The sequence below is a fragment of the Amblyraja radiata genome, chromosome 13 (genome assembly GCF_010909765.2).
Source record: "Amblyraja radiata isolate CabotCenter1 chromosome 13, sAmbRad1.1.pri, whole genome shotgun sequence".
NCBI classification, from domain to species: domain Eukaryota; kingdom Metazoa; phylum Chordata; class Chondrichthyes; order Rajiformes; family Rajidae; genus Amblyraja; species Amblyraja radiata.
Genome location: NC_045968.1, coordinates 22,914,469 through 22,935,196, shown reverse-complemented (window position 1 = coordinate 22,935,196; position 20,728 = coordinate 22,914,469). Strand labels below are relative to the sequence as shown.

General features: G+C 40.6%; 1 protein-coding gene across 1 annotated transcript in view; it reads left to right on the top strand.

The window, feature by feature from the left end:
- Positions 1-20,435, top strand: part of plekhb2 (pleckstrin homology domain containing B2) — a 31,061-nt gene extending 10,626 nt beyond the window's left edge. Inside the window, exons 6-8 of the mRNA XM_033031407.1 lie at positions 616-708; positions 8,899-9,019; positions 16,283-20,435. Coding sequence (XP_032887298.1) covers positions 616-708; positions 8,899-9,019; positions 16,283-16,413 — 345 coding nt within the window. The 3' untranslated portion in view covers positions 16,414-20,435. The remainder of the gene's footprint in view (positions 1-615; positions 709-8,898; positions 9,020-16,282) is intronic.
- Positions 20,436-20,728: the final 293 nt, after the last annotated feature.

The window sequence follows — 20,728 nt, the reverse complement described above, 5'->3', positions numbered from 1 at the left end:
TCCTCATCATTAACAACAATACTCCATCCTTTCACCTAACCATCCTCCCTCCTTATCCCTTGCTTCAAATTTCCAGTGTGGTAGTTGTTTACAATTGATAGGTAAAGCTAAATGTTGAGTTGCCATCTCAACACGAGGCAGTTCATTTACAGGTAGAAAATCCTAGATTCTTCACCTCCCTAAATACAGGGTTTCGAGGTTATTATTTGGCCTCTTTCAATTTAATAAAATGTGCAAAATAAATTTGCTAATGCTTCGCATGGATTGTGTTCGTGCAGCCTATTGGTCATTGAAAGTATGAGATGTTATAAATGTCATTGCCTATTATAAAATTTTCAATGCATCATGATCATTTAGAAAATGTAATTCTCCACTGTTTTGATTAGAATATATTTGTAAGTCTTCATGTCTGAACCACTAAGTGAATGCTCAGTGTGTTGTGCACTGTTTGGTGTCTCTGTTTTTAGAAGGATCCTCTAATGATTATTATCAGATCATAGTTCTTGATAACATTATTTTTTTTTTTTTTAAGATTTCTAATTAACAAATTCTATTATTTAAATTCTAAGTGAATTGTAAAAAATAAATCTTGTTTTAATGTATGTGACTCTGCAGAACTTTGCGTTTGGTCCTGAAATTCTCATGGATGATGCTGTTTCGGACTCTGCACCTCCACCCTACTCAGCTTATCCCACAGCACCAGCACAGGTAGCTACAGCCATTGATCAAACTGATATTGCCTTTTGCAGTAGAAGCTTTTATTTGTTATGCACATGGGATTTTTCTTGAATCGATTCTTTGCTTTGCTAAAGTGTACAAGATGGATACTTGGGCAGTGCAGACGAGGAAGCAAAACCAAGTGCATTTTTTGGGTCAGAGTTCTGGGATGTTGTCAATAATTCAACCGCACATTGCCAGAGAAAGAATGCGAGCATTTGATATAAAGGGATTTGAAGCGGAGAATAAGCGAGCTGGGAATGGAATGATAGTTGAAGGTGTATACAAATTGGACGTTGAAAGCTAGACAGAGTAGAAGATGTAAACGTGAAGAGTTCAGAATAAAGAACTTTGGTAAGGAAGTGATGGAAGGTCAGGAGAGCAAAAGGAAGGACTCTTTGTCAGCTGAGATAAACGATTAATCTTTTGTGTGAGTGAAGGATTGGTCAGTTCTATCCACTGTACCTGCCCTGAATTTCCTCGTGATGCAATGCAGGAGAGTTGCTGTTGCATCTTCTCTTCCAGGGTAAGATTTTTATTCTGCCTCTTGACTTTGCTTTTGTTTTATTGGAGGCACTCGGACTTCCAATGATAACCTGCAAAGACAAAACCTAAGAACAGGAGGAGTTCTCAGCCCCCTGCTCTACTCACTCTATACTCATGACTGTGTAGCCAGACATAGTGCGATCTCCATTTTCAAGTTCGCCGACGACACTGTTGTTGCTGATGAATTACAGATGCTGATGAATGGGAGTCAACAGTATAGACGTGAGACACTCGAGTTATAGAAATGGTTGCCAGCACAGCAAGCCTGGCTCTCAATATCAGGTAAACAATGAACTGATTTTGGACTTTGGAAGAGGAAGGCTATAAGGACCCACAATATGTAAACATAGTACGCTGTAAACAATATGATAAACGAGAGGAAAAAAGCCCCATAAAAACGAACAATAGTAGTGCAATATAATAATAGTCTATTGTAGTTCAGAGCTTATTTGAGGTTGTCGTGTTTAATAGCCTGATGGCTGCAGGGAGAAGCTGTTCTATATAATATATATATGTATGTATATATATGTATGTATATGTATGTATATATATATGTATGTATATGTATGTATATATATATGTATATTATATATATATATCTCATTATATGTATGTCTTCTATCTGTTAGGTATCTATCTGTGTTGTATATTATATCTATCTATATCATCTATATGTCTGTATCTCTTTATCTATTTCTCTCTATGTATGTCTGTACTATGTTCTGTCTCTATCTGTAATCTCTCTGTGTGTCTATGTCTATACATCTATCTGTCTCTGTCTATGTTCTGTATCTGTCTCTCTCTCTTCTATATCTATCTCTTCTTCTCTCTTCTCTCCCCTACATTATCTATCTCTATCTCTCCTCCCTACATCCTTATATCTACAATATAATGAGAGGGTCCCTTTGAAGGAGTTAGAAATAGTATCATGGCTTACATTCATCTTGGCATTTCTGCTTAAATCATGAGGTTAGTTGTAACATAGCTCCATGGTACATTTATTGTCACTGTGACAAGGCACCATCCCAATTTCCAAGCTTTCCGGAGAATGCTCCAGCAGAGTGTTCTTGCAATACAGGGCTTTCCTTCTCATCTATTACATCAATCAGTACTTGGAAGTCAGACAATTGAAAGGAGTAACTCTCACCTCTCTCTTTCTTCCCAAGAAGCCCCTTTGTCTCTTGCTGCCAGTCTGTGTCATTGCAGTCTGTACTTATGGTGTCCCTTTTAGGAGTTGACACTGGTGGGATTGGTGCCTAACATAATTCCAGGTGGAAAGCATGCAGAAGCATTTTTTGCTTAAAATGTTGCTGGTCAATTTTTGCCTTTTTATTTGCAGGATAATGTGTAAGTGTTAGTGTTGCGTGCAGAGCCCCGAAAGCAAAACCAAAAGTGCCTAAAACCTTGTCTAAATAAAAATGTATTTAAATTTTAGGAAATAGTAATTGCTTGTACTAAATCAATTTTTATCCAGGGAATCTGATTACTGTTCTAGTGTATCTCATTTAAAATTCAATATCAACAAAACAAGAATTATACAATCATTGATATGTAAAGTAAATGAATTGATCTTGAAAACTACACTGAAAAAAAAGCCTTGGGCAAAACAGTCCACTTGAATATTGTTAATGTTTTGGCTTAAATTGGCCAATGAGAACTTTTTTTTCTCTCTGCTGAATTTCTGCAGAATTTTCTCCTTCTTGCCAATAGATGGCAGTCACCTGCTGTTGGACAGACATTATTTGTTGGAGGATGTGGCTGCTGTAAAAGGCAGTGCACGTGGTTGTAACACTATGACAGGAAGTCACTAATGTTTTTCTTATCAAGCTTGGAAGGAGGCATAGAGGCAATGGGTAGAATAGCCTTATTTAGGGATTTTAATGTCATTTAACCTTGACACCCCTCTGAATATCAACCACTAATTCTGCATTAATCCTCTTCATCTTTCGAAATGTTGTGCTGGATGGCTCCTTTCAGAGTGCAGTCTTTCCCCAAGAGGCTGGCTCCTAAGTCAAGCTTGCCCCAGCACAGAATTGTGCAGAACAACTGTTTTCCCAGTACAAGTAGCCATCAGCTCTCTCAGAAAGACTGGCAGTCAGGGAGTGCCTCGTCCCCAGTCGGCACTCAAACTGTCTGCTTGTCTGTGGATATCTTTCACAAAAGTTTACAAAAACAAATCTAAGATGTATTCAATTCAATACTACAGCTACTCCAGCATTTTGTGTCTATCTTTCTACGATTTAGTAATTCAACTAGAAGGCACCTATTTATGCTTAGATGAAATTTAAAAAACATATTGGAAATCAACAGCTGGTCCGTGTTTAGTTACTTTCTGTTCTCTTCCTAATGGAATTAGTATAGATAGCACTTAATGGTCAGTATGGACACAGTGAAGAGTCTCGACCCGAAACGTCACCCATTCCTTCTCTCCAGGGATGCTGCCTGTCCCACTGAGTTATTTCGGCATTTTGTGTCTACAATTTAAACCAGCATTTGCAGTTCTTTCCTACACACTGGTGGTCCTAAGAGCCTGTTTCTGTGATGCGGACTCTTCCATCAGCACTTGCACTATAATTTACAGTTGCTAGTGAAATCAACAGCCAGCACATCTTTGGAATGCGGGAGGAAATTGGAGAACTCATGCAGTCACAGAGAACATGCAAACTCCACACAGACCGCACTGGAGGTTAGAATCAGGACTGTGGCTGTGAGGCAGCTGTACTACTTGCAACACCATTGTTACACTGTTGAAGAGGGAGGCCATTCAGTCATTTGGGTCCATGCTGGTTCTTGAGGCATTTCTATCAGTCCCATCTGTACTTATTCTCCCGGCAAGTTAATCTCTTCCCCATGCCCATCGACACTTCTGCTGCTGCCCCCACCCCATCCCTTCCACTTCTGATTATTCTGCTGCCCATCTGTATTGAGGGTCGTGAACAATGGCCAGTGGAGCTATCTTTGGAAATTTTTGGGATGTGGGCAGAAACTGGAACACCTTGTGGAAATCCTCTCAGTCAAGATAATTTGCACATCGAGAGCATCTGAAGAAGGGTCTCAACAGGAAACGTCACCCATTCCTTCTCTCCAGAGATGCTGCCTGTCCTGCTGAGTTACTCCAGCATTTTGTGTCTACCTTCGGTTTAAACCAGCATCTGCAATTCTTTCCTACACATTAGAGATCAGGATTGAACCTGTGGCTATGCCCCTCGTCATATGGATACATTTTCATTTTTGGGGGAGCAAAGATTAAATTTGTTCTTGACAGCAGACATTGGAAATATTTGTACCACTCATGTGAATCTGGTCTTCATTTATTTGGGTTAATTTATTTTAAGATTGGGTGACAGAATCTTGCTGAATTAGGGGATCAAAAGAAAGGTAGAAAACATTCTTCCATGACAACACTTGCTGCTCTTCTGAAATACTTTCACCTTGCTGTGTCTGAAAGACATGAAAGGTGCTGTACAAATGCATGTTTCTCCCCTTTAAGTAACTTGTTTGGGAAATAAATGTGGACTGATAGTGGTGGCAAACAGATTTGAGATACAGATTCCTTAATTTCACCAAATGCCTGAATATGTTTAAGGATCTGAAAAATCTGCTTTTATTTTCTATCTTGCTTTGTTTTAGTCTGTAAGCTTCCTTTGGGAAAGCAGTAAGTAAGGACGTTGCACATCGCCATCCATTCGGAAAACTAAAATAAATTGTTAAAATTATTGTCCTTTTGAGAAATGGCTTGGGATGGCTTCAGAAGATTGTTGTTTGTGAAAAATCTTCCTTGACTTTGGCTTGATTGACTGCTCTTTTCTCTCGAGTCCCTTGAAGCATTACATTTTACAGGCTGTTGGCTAGTTTCAGCATTTGTCTTAAATGCTGACTTCAAGACAAAGGCAAAACTCCTTCCAGGCATGTATACAAAGATACTATCAGACAGCATTGACAGCTTGTTGGTCTGTGGGAAAATATGCTTTTTACTCTTTCAAATGCCACAGACATAGGCATTGAAGTTTTAAAAGTATGATGAATAATCAGTCTTCAATTTGCACAAGTTATTCCATTCGATCTATATTTATATTGTATATTCAGAGATTCTAACTTTATAATTGTCATGTTGATCTTCTGGCATCAGTCTGAAAATTATTTTTGAGATGCACCAAATTATTTTGGAGATGGAATCTTGAGCAAAACTGTGGGATAGGCAGTATCTGGGGAGGCGATATTTTGGGTCGGACCACTTCTTCAGACTGATTGGCGTAGGGGGAGAAAGTTGGAAAGGAGAGGTGAGGGTAGGGCGAAGCCTGGTAAATAAGAAGTGGATAAAGGTAAGGGATATTTAATTGCAGGTAGGTGACAAAGGCAAGAGATGGAAAGAACACCTTGGTGTCAGAATGGAGAGGAGTGAAATGTAAACCTGGACGGAGAGATGTGGCTGTCAGGGAATGGAAAATAGGCAAGCAAAAAGGGGATTCTGATGGAAAATGAGTGTACAAATGTGGGGAACTGAGAGCCAAAGTTTTTCTGACACTTCTGCCACCTTCAACTTCTCTGACATTTCTGCCTCCTTCAACATGATCCCACTACCAGTGACATCTTCCCATTTCCACTCCTATTCGCTTTCCGAAGCTCATTCTTTCTCACCACAATCCAAACTCTCCCCAGGTACTTCCTTCTAGAAGCGCAGGGGCTGTAATACTTCATCCCTACACCTCCTCCCTCACTTCCATCCAGGGACCCCAGTAGCCCTTCCAGGTAAGACAGATTTACATAATCCACTTCAAAATTCTTCTACTGCATTTGTTGCTCCCGTGTGGCTTCCTTTAATTGGCGAGACCAAGTCTAGACAATTTTGCTGAATACTTGTGCGCAGTCCCCTTAAGCCTGTTGGATCTCCTGGTGCCAACCAATTTAGTTCCCCTTCCCCATCCCATTCCCATACCTGTCTTTCTGTCATTTCCTCCTTCATTGCCAGAGTGAGGACACATGCAAATTGGAGGTTCAGCACCTTGTATTCCGCTTGGGTAGCTTGCAGCCCAATATTATGCCCATTGAATTCTCCAAATTCAATACCTCCTGACCTCTTTCTTTCCCGTGCTATCCCCACCCAGTGCTCTTTTATGTTTCCCACCATTTCCTTTCTTTTGTTCCTTCGTACACTCGTCTCTCCTTTTGATGTTCCCTTCCAACCTCCGTGTTTACATTTCACTCCTCTTATCTGACACCCTTTTGTCTCCCTTTTCAACTCTAATCTTTGTCACTTAGTCGACCCACCCACCAATCAAAGTCTCCACATCTGCATCCACCTATCATTTGCCAGGCTGTAGTCTAATCACCATCCCTCCTTTCCATCTTTCTGCTCACTACTCTAATCAGTCTGAAGAAGTGTTCTGACCCAAAGTGTCACCTGTCCATTCCCTCCCTCGATGCTGCCTACAAAATCTTTTGCCGGTTTGTAGCCATATCGCTCCATAGGTTAATCAGAGTTAACTTTCTCTATTTTAGGTTAAGTATCTCACATGCTGGATTGTGTCACCCCAACCCCCAAATGTAACTGACCCCTTTCACCCAAACTTGCACTTAACCCGACTGTGTGCAAAGGAGATACCATTCCTGGCCCACCAAACTCTGGATGGTTAATACATGAACATTGTGTTATTCTGTGCCACAGAGCAAAGTTGGGGCTGGGGCATGAACATTAAAACAATACAAAACTATGAAAATTGAAGTAAGCCATCAAATGTTCTTAAAGATAATTGAAAAGACACAAAATGTATGGAAATGAAAACATTGAACTAAGGCAAAATAATTTAGAAAAGTAGTTTTGCTGCCTAAACCATTGTCCTAAAGTCCTTATTGAAATCTGTTCAATCCTGGTATTTGTACCAGATGTGACGTAGCACACAATCTGAGAGGGGATTTTATTCTTCCTCCTGCCACTTGTCCAACTAATGCTGAGAGGGAAAGAGAGTGGGTAAATCCTGACAAGATTGGCTTGGCTACTACTTCCCAGTGGCAATGCAACTAGGGACAGTTTCCAATAGTACTTGTAGAATTCCAGGACATGAGTTTGCCTTTAATGTTAAACATTGACTTTTCATATATGAACTACCTGCTTCAGTGAACACAATTTGGCCCTGAATTTCCCCAGTCATTGCTTAATGTTTGAGGCATGAACGTTGTTGTCAAAACCTGCCCCAAGTAGCCTTGAGTGAAATTACAATTATGAAGCCGGCTAATGTTGTGACTATGCTTCTCAGATATGATCATCAAATAACAGTGGCAGTAAATAAAAGAATCCCTAGGGCCAATTACCACCTTCAGCCAAGTTACCGTTGACCTTGATCAAGGACATGGCCATGAGCTGCACCTCACCTCCCACATCTCAATTTGCATTTGGATCAGCAATCCTTATTGCTGCAAGGTCAAACCTGTGATCTCCTACCTAGCAATAGTATAAGGATTTTCACCACCATGGGGACTGCAGCAAGTTGAGAAAGAAGCCCATCAGTAAAAAACTTCAGTATCCTTTTTATTTAGTTGATTAGCGCTGCATTAACTGGGCATGTTTTTGATAATGACTGTGAAGGTAGCTTTCCTCCCTGCAGAAGGATTTCAATTTGTTTTGTTCCAATGTGTAACAATTCCTATGTTTGCACCAGATTTAATCAGTTTGCTTGGATATTTTGTATCGTGTTGAATTTCACTGCCCCCGCCCCTCCATTTGATAGAATCTGCATATACTACCATGTAGCTTTATCTCCATTAGCAGCATAAAGAAAGCATTCACTTAGAATATTCCTACTACTTGTGCATGCTCCGGGTTGACTCCATTTGTGCTGTCTAGCTATGGTGCAACTTTAATTCTGGCATATAAATTTGAAAGAATTAGGTTTATATATCATGATGTGTTTTGGTGTGCATGGGTGTTTCCCTCAATGATACATAAAGATGAACAAATCTAGTAAGACTGAATTGCCACTCAAAGGAATGTTCATAACTTCTAGGAGCAGAGTTAGGCCATTTGGCCCATCAAGTCTGCTCCTCCATTCAATCATGGCTGATCTGTCTTTCCATCTCAGCCCCATTCTCATGCCTTTACCCATACCCCTGACATCCATACTAATTAAAAATCTGTCAATCGCCATCTTAAAAATACCCATTAACTTGGCCTCGACAGCCGTCTGTGGCATTGAAATCACCACCCTCTGACTAAAAAAAAATCCTTCTCATCTCCTTTCTATAGGTACATGCATCATTTTATTCTGAGGCTATGGCCTCTGGTAGACTCTCCCACTAGTGGAAACATCCTCTCCACATCCAGGCCTTTTACTATTCGGTAAGTTTCAATGGGTTACCCCACATCCTTCTAAACACCAGCAAGAATGTGGGGGCCGACAGGCTGAAAATCAAATACCATTGTCGTTCCTGGAATAACTAATAGCCATGCAATGATTTACACCCTGGAGGATGGTGATTGGCAGAGAAAGAGGAAAGAGTCTTGCAAATAGCACTTTGTTTGGTAAAGATGATGGCATATTTGTCTTCTAGTTGGGATGTGGTGTGATCATCCTGAGTTAAAGCATTACTGTAAAGCATCAAATACTGCAGATGCTGAACAATTAACATGGACTTTTTCAGGTCTACAGCTACGATTCATACAGCGGTACCTATACGCCTCAGCAGCCTCCTGCATCGCAGCAAGTCATGTACACCTCCAGTGGTCAGCCTTATGCTGTGGCCTATCAGTATCCTTATCATGGTAAGTCTGTTTCCATCAATGGTTTCTGTATCCTTCATAGAAATCCAGACCTAACGTTAAAGATAACCCTAATGAGACAATGAAAGTTACAGGCTAAAGGGTAACTTCTCAATTTAATCCTCATTCAGTTTAATATTTTGTGACCTCTTTGAGTTTCAGGAAAAAAACCCTTTGTCAGCTTGCTTTTGGTAGTCAGCTGAATTATGCTTTAATTGCTGGCGAATTTCCTGCTGCTGATTCCTTCCCCATGTGGTAATTTCAGGAACTTTGGCAGGTCACATGAATGTTTTATCAGACTGCGGACAAAATCAGGACTATATCGCACATATTTTTGTTCAGTTAAAATTACATGACATGCCTCTTTCAATGTTGTCAATAACGGGCCAGATGGTGGCAGTGTTAAGCTAGTTTCTAAACTCCGAATTCATCTTCTGGTAAGAACTTGTATTTGTTGCTGACCTTGAATCATTGGCGTTTCATTATTTTACAAAGACTTGGCATTGATGGGTCAATGTGAAAATGATTAGCGGATGACAACTATTCTCATAGACTTGGAGTAAATCTTTGTGCTGAACATCTGCTAATCATTGCTGAATTTGATACTGCTTGAGGAAAACTATATCAGGTTACAATTATCCAAGTGTGTTTCCTCCCCCCCCCCCCCCCCCCCCCCCCCCCCGCTTGGTCTCACCGATGTAGAGCCGTTGACACCTAGAACAGCGGATGCAATAGATGAGGTTGGAGGAGGTGCAGGTGAACCTCTGCCTCACCTGGAAAGACTGCTTGAGTCCTTGGATGGAGTCGAGGGGGGAGGTAAAGCGACAAGCATTTCCTGTGGTTGCAAGGGAAAGTACCAGGGGAGGGGGTGGTTTGGGTGGGAAGGGACGAATTGACCAAGGAGTTACGGAGGGAGCGGTCGCTGCGGAAAGGAGGGCAGCTAATTTTGGAGAAATCCTTGTATTATTCTCACCACCTCCCCCAAAGCATTAATCCAGTTCTTTGTCTGTCTCCTTGTCTGTTTTCCAATTCTCTGACTTTATAAATTGTTCCTCTGGTTTCTGACCCAGTTGTCAATGGAAGTTGTTCTGTTTTTTAACTTTTAAACAATGCAATAAATGATCTAATTTTTGAACATCTTTAAAATCTCCCCTTAACTCACTCTGTTGTTGGAGCAATTCCAACTTAGCTGGTGAATGAAAATTGAGTGCTTTTACTTTTCCCTGCTGCAGTATAGGAGTTCTATATAAAAATGCTGCTTGCATTGCCATTTAATCCCACGGCCTGCAAAGTTTCGCGATGCCTCCAGTTCAGTTTTGTCTCAATAGTTGCCCATCAACCATTGACAGTTGATTATCATCACAGTCATCAAAATGCTTTTGCAAAGTTTTACACTCGTTCTATGCTTGGTTTGACCTCATTATCAAAAATAATCACTTTCAATCATATGGTTCTTCACGCGATGTAGATGGCGAGGTCATTTGGTTCTTACCAGCGATGGAGATGGTGAGGTCTAGAAACGGTAGGGAGATGCCTGAAATGGTACAGGTGAATTTGAGTATTCACCTCAACTACACCTGGACCATTTCCGACATCTCTCTACCGTTTCTAGACATCACTATCTCCATCGCAGGTAACAGACTACTGACTGACATCTACTACAAACCCACTGACTCCCATGGCTATCTAGACTACACTTCCCACCCTGCTTCCTCTATCCCCTGCTCCCAATCCCTCCGTCTACGGCACATCTGCACCCAGGATGAGGTGTTCCAAACCAGGGCATCGGAGATGTCCTCATTCTTTAGGGAACGGGGGTTCCCCTCTTCGACTAATAGACGAGGCTCTCACCAGGGTTTCCTCTATATCCCGTAGCTCCGTTCTCAATCCCCATCCCCCCCACTCGAAACAAGAACAGAGTCTCCATTGTCAGCACCTTCCACCCTACCAGCCGACACATACAACAGATAATCGTCCGAAATTTTCGCCACCTCCAACGGGATCCCACCACTGGCCACATCTTCCCATCTCCTCCCCTTTCAGCTTTCCGCAGAGACCGCTCCCTCCGTAACTCCCTGGTTAATTGTCCCTTCCCACCCAAACCACCCTCTATCCTGGTACTTTCCCTTGCAACCGCAGGAAATGCTACACTTGTTGCTTTACCTCCTCCCTCCCTCAACTCCATCCAAGGACCCTAGCAGTCTTTCCAGGTGAGGCAGAGGTTCACCTGCACCTCCTCTAACCTCATCTATTGCATCCTCTGTTCTAGATGTCAACTGCTCTACATCGGTGAGACCAAGCGCAGGCCTGGCGATCGGATCGCCCAACGCCTCCGCTCAGATCGCATTAACTAACCTGATCTCCCGGTGGCTCAGCACTGCAACTCCCCTTCCCATTCTGAATCCGATCTTTCTGTCCTGGGCCTCCTCCATGGCCAGAGTGAGTCCCACCGCAAATTGGAGGAGCAGCACCTCATATTTTGCTTGGGTAGTTTACACCCCAGTGGTATGAACATCTCCAATTTCAGGTAGTCCTTGCTTTCTCCCTCCTTCCCCATCCCTTCCCAGCTCTCCAACAGCCTACTGTCTCCGACACTTCCTTTCGTCTTCCCACCCCCACCCCCACATCAGTCTGAAGAAGGGTCTCGACCCGAAACGTCACCTATTCCTTCGCTCCATAGATGCTGCCTCACCCGCTAAGTTTCTCCAGCATTTTTGTCCACCCTCATCTCTGATACTGTCTGTTTAGAGATTACATGGTCTCTCTGTGATTATGTGATTTTGGTTGGTGCTCAAATTTCCTCCCACATTCCAAGGACCTTGGTAGTTTAATTAGCTACTGTAATTTGACCATAGTGTACAAGGCCCAGAGATAGAATTGAGAGGGAGTTGATGGGAATGTGGGAAGAATAGGTTACACGGAAAATTAGCAAGGAATGAGTGTAGAGGCACCAAACATCGTGAATAAACGTTTTTTTAATTCAGGCATTATAGGTTAGATATACAGGCACGTTTAGTCCTCTAACACAAAAGTTATTGTTGCTGCTGCAAGGCAAGGCTGTTGCCTCGTGGCTCGAGCTGAGCTCTTGCTGAGGTGGCAGGACACTCACGCGAAGAGAGAAGAGAAAGAGAGCCAGAGAGGGTTGACCCGGAGTTCGTTATATATACTAGGACACACCCCTATACACCGTGACAACTCCTCCCCGCCATTGCCCGGTCACGTGACCCTACCCCCCCGACTGCCGAGGGTTTGTGTAGCAAGAGGCCTAACCACTGGGTGCCGCCACATGAGATTGCTTTGTGAGCCGACATTGATAAAAATATGCTAAAGTTGCTACTTCCTTTTAAGGAATATGGGAAAATCAGAAGAAATATGGGAAAATCAGTAGGGCATTTGTCATTTACGGAATACATCATGAAACACCTCTTCCTAACATAATGTTTCTTAGATAGGATGATCAAAATGGCTTTTGGCACATTGGCCTTCATCAATCAGAGTATTGAGTATTGAAGTTGGGAGGTCATAGTGCAGTTGTATAAGACTTTGACGAGGCCACATTTAGAGTATTGTGCTCAGTTTTGGGCACCATGTTATAGGAAAGATGGTATCAAGCTGGAAAGGGTACAGAGACGATTTACGAGGATGTTGCTAGACCTAGAAGGTCTGAGCTATAAATGGTGGTTGAGTAGGCTGGGACTCTATTCATTGGAGCGCAGGAGGATGAGGGGTGATCTTATGGAGGTGTATAAAATCATGAGAGGAATAGATCAGGTAGATGCACAGAGTCCCTTGCCCAGAGTAGGTGAATCGAGGACCAGATGACATACGTTTAAGGTGAATGGGAAAAAATGTAATAGGAATCTGAGGGGTAACTTTTTCACACCAAGGGTAGTGGGTGTATGAACAAGTTGCCAGAGGAGGTAGTTGACTGACTATTATGCATGTCAATTTAGCAAGTAAGTAAGATTTATTGACAATAGTCCATGTGCCACATGCAAAACCAGGCTTACATTCTGTAGCCCAATGGTATTATCTATTGGGTCAACAATTTTAATTTGTATTGTTTATATATTTGGTTAATCATACAAGCCACTGTTAAAATCAAAGCAATATTTGAATATACACAAGGTAAGTGTTCCCCACCTTTTCCTGCCAAACACGCAAGCATTTATCAAAGTTTTTTTGCTGGGTGTGGGTACATTCACACCATCTCCATTCCTTGTGCACATCTTTTTGAATTTTTAAACAAAATGAAGTTTCATTATTGAATCTGGAGTTTATCCTGTAGGATGGTGCAACTCAACACTCCTGCTCCACCAATCTCAGATGCTCTGCTTGTTTTGGATATAAGTAAAATGTGGAACAAAACGAGTACAAATATAGTTGAAAATTATAACAAAACTGGGATTGTGCATTTATGCGTACTGGATATTCATTTGCAGTTATAAACAATAGACAATAGGTGCAGGAGTAGGCCATTCGGCCCTTCGAGCCAGCATCATGGCTGATCATCCACATTCAGTACTCCGTTCCTGCCTTCTCACCATATCCGCTGACTCTGCTATCTTTAAGAGCTCGAGCTAACTCTCTCTTGAAGGCATCCAGAGAATTGGCCTCCAGTGCCTTCTGAGGCAGAGAATTCCACAGATTCACAACTCTCTGGTAAAAATGTTTTTCCTCATCTCCGTTCTAAATGGCCTACCCCTTATTCTTAAACTGTGGCCCCTGGTTCTGGACTCCGCCAACATCGGGAACATGTTTCCTGCCTCTAGCGTCCAATCCCTTAATAATCTTATGTTTCAATAAGATATCCTCTCATCCTTCTAACTTCCAGCGTATACAAGCCCAGCCGCTCCATTCTATCAACATATGACAGTCCCGCCAGTTGTCCTCAATTGCTTAAATATTGTATTGGGAAATGCTCTGCTGGTGTTGCCAATAGGAATTTTTTCAAAGCTGCCTCTGGCCTTGAATTTTAAGAAACTGAGAGCCAACTTGCATCTAAACCTGTACAGTTTATCAGGGCTGGTGAGAAGTTTTCAGTTCATTTGAGATGTCACTTAAGTTGGGCTTTGTGCTGCATGATATATTATCAAGGAGACTGCTGTATTGTAGATGGCTGTGATGTTTTTAAGAAAAAAACATTTCTTCTCTCAGGTAATATAAATGTGTTGGAAAATTTCCAATAGAAAGCCAGCACATTACTTTGTGCACCAGCAGTCCCCAATGTGCTCTCATATACCAACACAACTATGCGAAAAGGCAACTTCAAAGACTATGTATGGTTCACTATTATTGCTTTATTCAATACCAAGGAGAGTACTTCTGGCAATGCTTCGGGCATAAGTATTTCCTGTGGTGAAGGAAATAGGGAATCACAATGTATCCTGGTGTTTCTGTTTACCTTGTTTTTAAGAATGTAGTTATTTGGGGAATTTATCCATTCCATTTGTCTTTTCTCAAAATAAGCCATTGTCATTGTAAACATTTTCTCTTAAGACATATTATTTATTGCAAAAAAAAAAAAAAAAAATTCTTAAATCTCCATGAGTGTACCAGATGTTAACCTAGAGCTGAACAGGACCACTATCTGTTGGTCCATCCAGCTGCAAAAGGTTTTATTGTCTACAGGCATGCACTCTATGTGGTAACATTGTTGAAAGGGAAACCTTTCTATTTTATTGAATGCAGATTATGCTCAAATTTCATTTTCAATGTTCTTAAATGGTGGTAATATAAAGAATGCAGATGCACGTTGCTGCATCATCTGCACAACAAACTGTGACCAAGTAGCTTGCTACAAGTGCTTTATCAGATTATTAAATTCATTCACAATTGACTCTTGTTTTTTCTTTTGGGGAAGAAAATATCTTAAAGATAAGAGACAAGGGTTTGGTTGTAAGATGTAATTTCAACATAATTGGCAGGGAGATGTTGACATAATTTTCCTTTGCATTTATGTCAGCCAATTTACAATGTCAAAATCACTTATTACAAAATCTGCTGTAAATTAAGTGAGAGACTGACTATGGTGGTACTTTTCAGATCAAGCTTGTCAAAGGCAAATTCAGAAAAGTCCCAACCTAATCATTTTTTTCTAAAAAGAGCAGAGGCATTTAAATGGCTTGTTGAATTTTCATGAGCATCACACGGAGGCAGCAGCAGTTATTGTTGTTCACATTACCGCTCCATTTTCTTCCTCCCAATATGTAATAATAACATCAACCTTTCACTAATTCTGTGTTGCTGAGGTAATATTCTACCCATCTCCTACAGAGCCTTTACTAAAGTTCAATCATCATGACAGCAATGTCAACTTCAACATGCCAATATAGAATCACATTTGTGATCACAGGGCTGTCTCTCTACTCACCTAAATACAAAAACCTATATTGCGATTTGCGCCTCCTGTCCCCTGTATGCGGAGTTGCCCATGGTGCTGTAGTCTTGTTTCTGGCTGCACCTCCAAATGGAGTCCTCTTAATCTATCGGTATTCAGAACTTAATACTGGTTAGAGAATAAGATGCCCTTTAGAACCTCCTGAATTTCCTGACTGACAGTCATCCTCTCCCTCCCTGACTGCATGCTCTTTACGCTATAGGGTAAACACTTGCTGATGCGTGCTGCTCATGACGTGCTCAACCTTGCAGATAAAGTGACTGCAGTGATAAACCTTTGCTTTTGCTTAGACTTTATAGCCCAGCACTCAATTTCTTTCAACTGGCGACGTTTCCTGTACCTGTGGTTGCCCAGGAAAGAGGACGTTTTCTGTTGTTCCCTCATGCCACACGATACAAATTCCACAGGTTTGAGCTGCCCTGACACAGTTTGTTTTATTTTAAGTCCTGAATTTTAAACACATGTAAAATTTTAGCTACAGTTTCCTGCTCACTGATCTGCTCTGCCTGAGGTAGTCAAGGAGACCGATTCAGTTGTGGTATTGAAGACAACATTTGAAGTTGATGTATATCTGCTATCAGAAATTTAGCTGGATTTTTCTGGATTTGGTCCCTGTGCCCACACTCAAATGGCCTGAATGCAGAATCCTGTTCTTATTTGGCCTCCACACCCTAGATTTAAGTAGCTCAAGTCATAGTAGCAACTATGGCTCAGTGACTCAATGTCAATATTTGCCAATTACATTCCAGCGGAGAGCCCCGGGATGTTTGCTAAGTTTAAGGCACAATATAACTGCAAGTTGTTCATTTTAAATGCAAAAAGGGATATTCGTCTCGAGATTAACTTCCCGCATTCATTCCCTGCAGGTCCTTACCCCCCAGCAACCAATCATGTTATCATTCAAGACCGGAGACGTGATGATGGGGACTTGGCGCTGGGCATGGTGGCAGGAGCTGCCACTGGTATGGCACTGGGATCATTATTCTGGGCGTTCTAGAACTCCTGAACCGCTGCATCAATCTGCTGCTTACGTAGCTGTCACTTCCCCTGTGGAGAAACTGCTTTCAATTCGCACCCATCACATAATTTCTTAACACATGTTGTCCTCAACACTGCTTAGTCTCTACATTGCACCTTAACCTTGTTGAAGCAGTTCCTGAAATTTGCAGTGATGTTTCTGTAGCAAAATTGAAGTGTGTTTATCGAATATATATATATATTCCAAGAGAGAGAGCAAGATTATAATTAACTTATCTCAGAAATGCTATGAATTAAAAATGTGTTTCTCTAATTCTAATTTTATAACTTACAAAATGTTATTGCTGATGATATAGAAGGAGAAGAATGAAATATTTGATGCAGTGAATTGCAGCTTTTTAAATTTTTAAATTCTGCTTGAATTATTGAAGGTTCTTGCATTCATTGAAACATTCCTTTTGCTGTGCAGATAAAACTCTTAATTGTTAAAGGAAGTTTTCAACACATTGCACAAGGTGTGAATTTGGCCTATCTCAGTTGCAGTTGTGACAGGTAAAAATGTATGCTTTGGAGGAAACTACAGCTTCAAGCTACATTACAAGCCTGTTTAGTCGCTAGTTACCAAGGATATTCTATTTTTACTGTGGGATATTGAAAAGTTACGGCCACAATCACAAAATGAGTTTTCAAGACTCATTATGTTGAAAGTTAATTTTTGTATTTGCTAAGCGAATCCAAGCACATTGAAGTCTGTCCATAAGCTATTTTGCCATAGCACATGAAATGCCAAGTAGCAACAAAGGAAAATTAACTCTTTAATGCTTCTTTATGAGACAATGTAATAGAAAAGAAAGCCACCTCTAGGATCCTAACTCACCCATGTTGTATGCCTCAAGTGTTTGTAGCTCAGCTTCTATCACTATGTCAAGTATTCTGATCCTTCCTACATTTTGCACAAGTATAAATTTACGTATGTGTGCAGACTGAAATTCCTGAAAACATCAGACCTCACCAGAAATGACTTAATCCCACCTGTGACTTTTTTTCTGTTCGCCCAGTGTGTATTTACAGCTTGTTCTGAGTCTTGTTTCCCTAGTCAACTAATCTTGGGCATATGTAAACTTGAATTATTAAAGTTTTTGGTTTAGGTCCTCGTATTACTACTGTGTGTGTTTGTGTGTGTGTGTGTGTGTGTGTGTGTGTGTGGAATGTCTATTTCTTTAATCGTCTTTCAAGGCTTTATACTTGGGATCAATTGTATTGATTTTTCTCACCAATTTCAAATGCATGCGGGGTTGTTTTATTTTGTTTTATTTTACCAGGCATGGAGTTAATACTCTGCATGGGTTCTGACTAAAACCTTGTATAAGCTCCAGACCTTAACTGTTTCTAGGTTTAAGTTTATTTTTGGTTTACTCGTCACAGTTCCTTGAGATGGAATCTGACTTTCAACAGTGTGTGCTAATGTAGTTCTGTTTGTTATTTAATTAAATTGTGCATTTTATTGGTATTACCTTTTGGTGACCATTTTTCCAATTGTATTATTTTTTTTTTGTGTAGTTATATATCATCCTGCCTTTTGGACAAATGAGGTCCTGGATCAATCTGCTTGTTTCCATTTAATCTTTCAGTCACGTTGACCCTTTCTCTGTCCTTGAATAGTGTGGGGTTGGGAGCGAGTTTCACTGATGTCTATTGCCTAGAGCTTTAAATGATTAACTCGCCAGATGTTGTAAAATGTTTTAGAGTCTAAGATTCTGCTGTTTTACTTTTCAGCACATCTCACTGTGCTCCCTATCATTAATTTATTGCTTTGCTTAAGGAATCTATATATATTCTGACAATCTTAATCCCCTGTCACTTGGGACCAAATACTGCCTCCCTTTCTCACAATATTGTCCATAGCACCATCATAAAATATACATGCCTTTGACCGACATTTCAACCTGACAGAGTGATTTGTGCTCAACCTATCCTTGAGGGTAAATACAGAAGTGAACTTAGTAGGAATCAATAGGGCTGACAATGAAATTGAAGGATTAGTGTGGTCCAGACAGAGAACCTGCAAATACGTAATCTGGGAGGTGAGGTATTGATCTCATAAATGTGTGCCTTTAAAAAGAAATAAAGGAACCATTTGTGTTGTTTCACTGGTCTAAACAATCTTGTTTGTTGACTGGGGTAACCAATAACATTTTCTTTTAATTATCAAGTCTGTAGCTTCCAATTTTTCTTTGCAAAGTCTTTAACTGTAGTGTCCCATTTGTAGATTTAGATTTAAATTCAACTCTGCTGGCTGCAGTAACGATACAGACCTGCAATTAGTATTGCACACATGAGCTGCGAAAAACTAATATCCAAGCCCCTGAAAGAGAAAAGCAGTGATCATTGAGATATTGGAAGATGCCTGTACAGGCTTACCAGAGCATATTGCAAAGTGCTTGAAAGTGGCATGCACCGAGGAAAAAACTTTTAATTGAAAGAGGAGAGGGAAAGATTGCTTTCAATTCATCTTGCACTTGTATTGACAACTTTAAATTGCTTCTGTGTAATTTGTTGTGCTTTTGGTTTTAACTGCTTTGTCAAAATCAGAGTTTTGGTGTAAAATGCTACAATAAAATGTTTTTGTTTCAAAGGCTGCCCACAAATTCCAATTAATCGATTGGACCATTGAAAATACAGCTGCAGTTTCAAATTCAGGAGTACCAGCTGTTCCTGAGCTTTATCATCTTTTGGCATACTGATTTAACAAATCCCTGACAAGTTAGAGACTTCACATGTGGCCTTGTGCTTGCAATTGTCTCGCAGGATATTTGTTTATAATGGGAAGAAGGCGAGTAAAGTTAAATATTGATCTAACCTTTCTCCCTCCATTGATGGGAAGGTAGGAATTTGATGGTCATCAATAGTTCTGATAGTTTTGTGCAAAGCTACCTATTGCTTTGGTTGAATAGTGTGGATAGATTATCAAATACAAATGGCAAACTTAGAAAGGGTCACCCTCGATGGACAGACCCACAGTACTTGGCAATTTCTTTAATCCATACAAGAGGTTTTAATGGCTCTCACTGACTTTCTTCCTATTTGTGGGATATTACCTGCTAGAGGAAAGCAGTGCAGTTGCTTTAGAGGGGTAAACGGAAGGAATGTCACACTGCAGAACACTGCTCTTGAAGTAGACCTCAGTGATGCTGAATCATTCATCATCTCACAGCAGTTGTGTTTTTAACAACTAAGATTAAAGAATCAATGAAAATGTTACTTCAGTCATAACCACAACAATTAATGTTTTTATTTGTATTTTCCTCCAGTGTGTTCTGTATTTTTCAGCAGGTTAATAGTGTTAAGAACAAGCAGTATTTCACTTTGTTAAAAACAATTCTTATAACCAGTGAAGGATTAACTAAGGGACATATTTGAGAAAGTGGGGATAGGGGGAAGGAAGGAATTAACAAACCAAGAGAAGATGGTCACACTGACATTGAACGAGACATTGTATTGTTGGAGGTGAAAAGGGTGCGCGAGATGCAAGAATAAAAAAAGGCGCAAGGTAGTAGAAGAATAAAGGGAGTGATAGAAATTGATAGATTTTGGTTTAGATTGCTGAAATATTAAAGCAAAACCAAAATGCTAGAGGAACTCAGCAGGCCAGGCAGCATTAATGGAGGGAAAAGGACATACAGCATTTCAGGTTGGGACCTTTCTTTAGACTGAACATATTTGAGTTAGGCAGTGACAGGCAGCGAATGGAAAAATTGTGAGTGAGCTTTGAAAATGGTTTCAGACGTTGGCTACTCGTTCTGATTTTTAATATTTATTTGCTGTACTGATGCTTAGCAAAACATCTTGTCTTGTGAAATCGCAATGTGTCGTTACACATTTAAAGGTATCCTTTAAACATTTGTTTAATCAGCTGTTAAAAATGCTTTTAGAAATCCAGTCAGCTGCAGTAGGGTGAATTATAAACATTGCGCTGTTACTGATTGTGCTGTGTTTCCGTGGAATGTAATGATATGTAATTAAATAAATGTGATTGCCTTACCCTTGTCTTGTCTGATTTTAAGATTAGGGATCCAATTTCAATAACTTTGTGGCATAAGGTTAGCACTGAGGTAACTTCAGTGTCAATGTGAACATAAAACTCTCTTTTACTCCCTTGCTCTCTTACTCTCCCTTTCCCTCTGCTCTCCTGAAAGGATTTTCACCTGTGAATGTTGTTGAATGTCAGCAATTTCTATCTATTGGGAAGACTACCAATGGTCATTGGTTCAGATGTGCACAACACTCCTAGATATCTGAAGACATGTGGTATCATTATCTCAGTAACAAGTAGT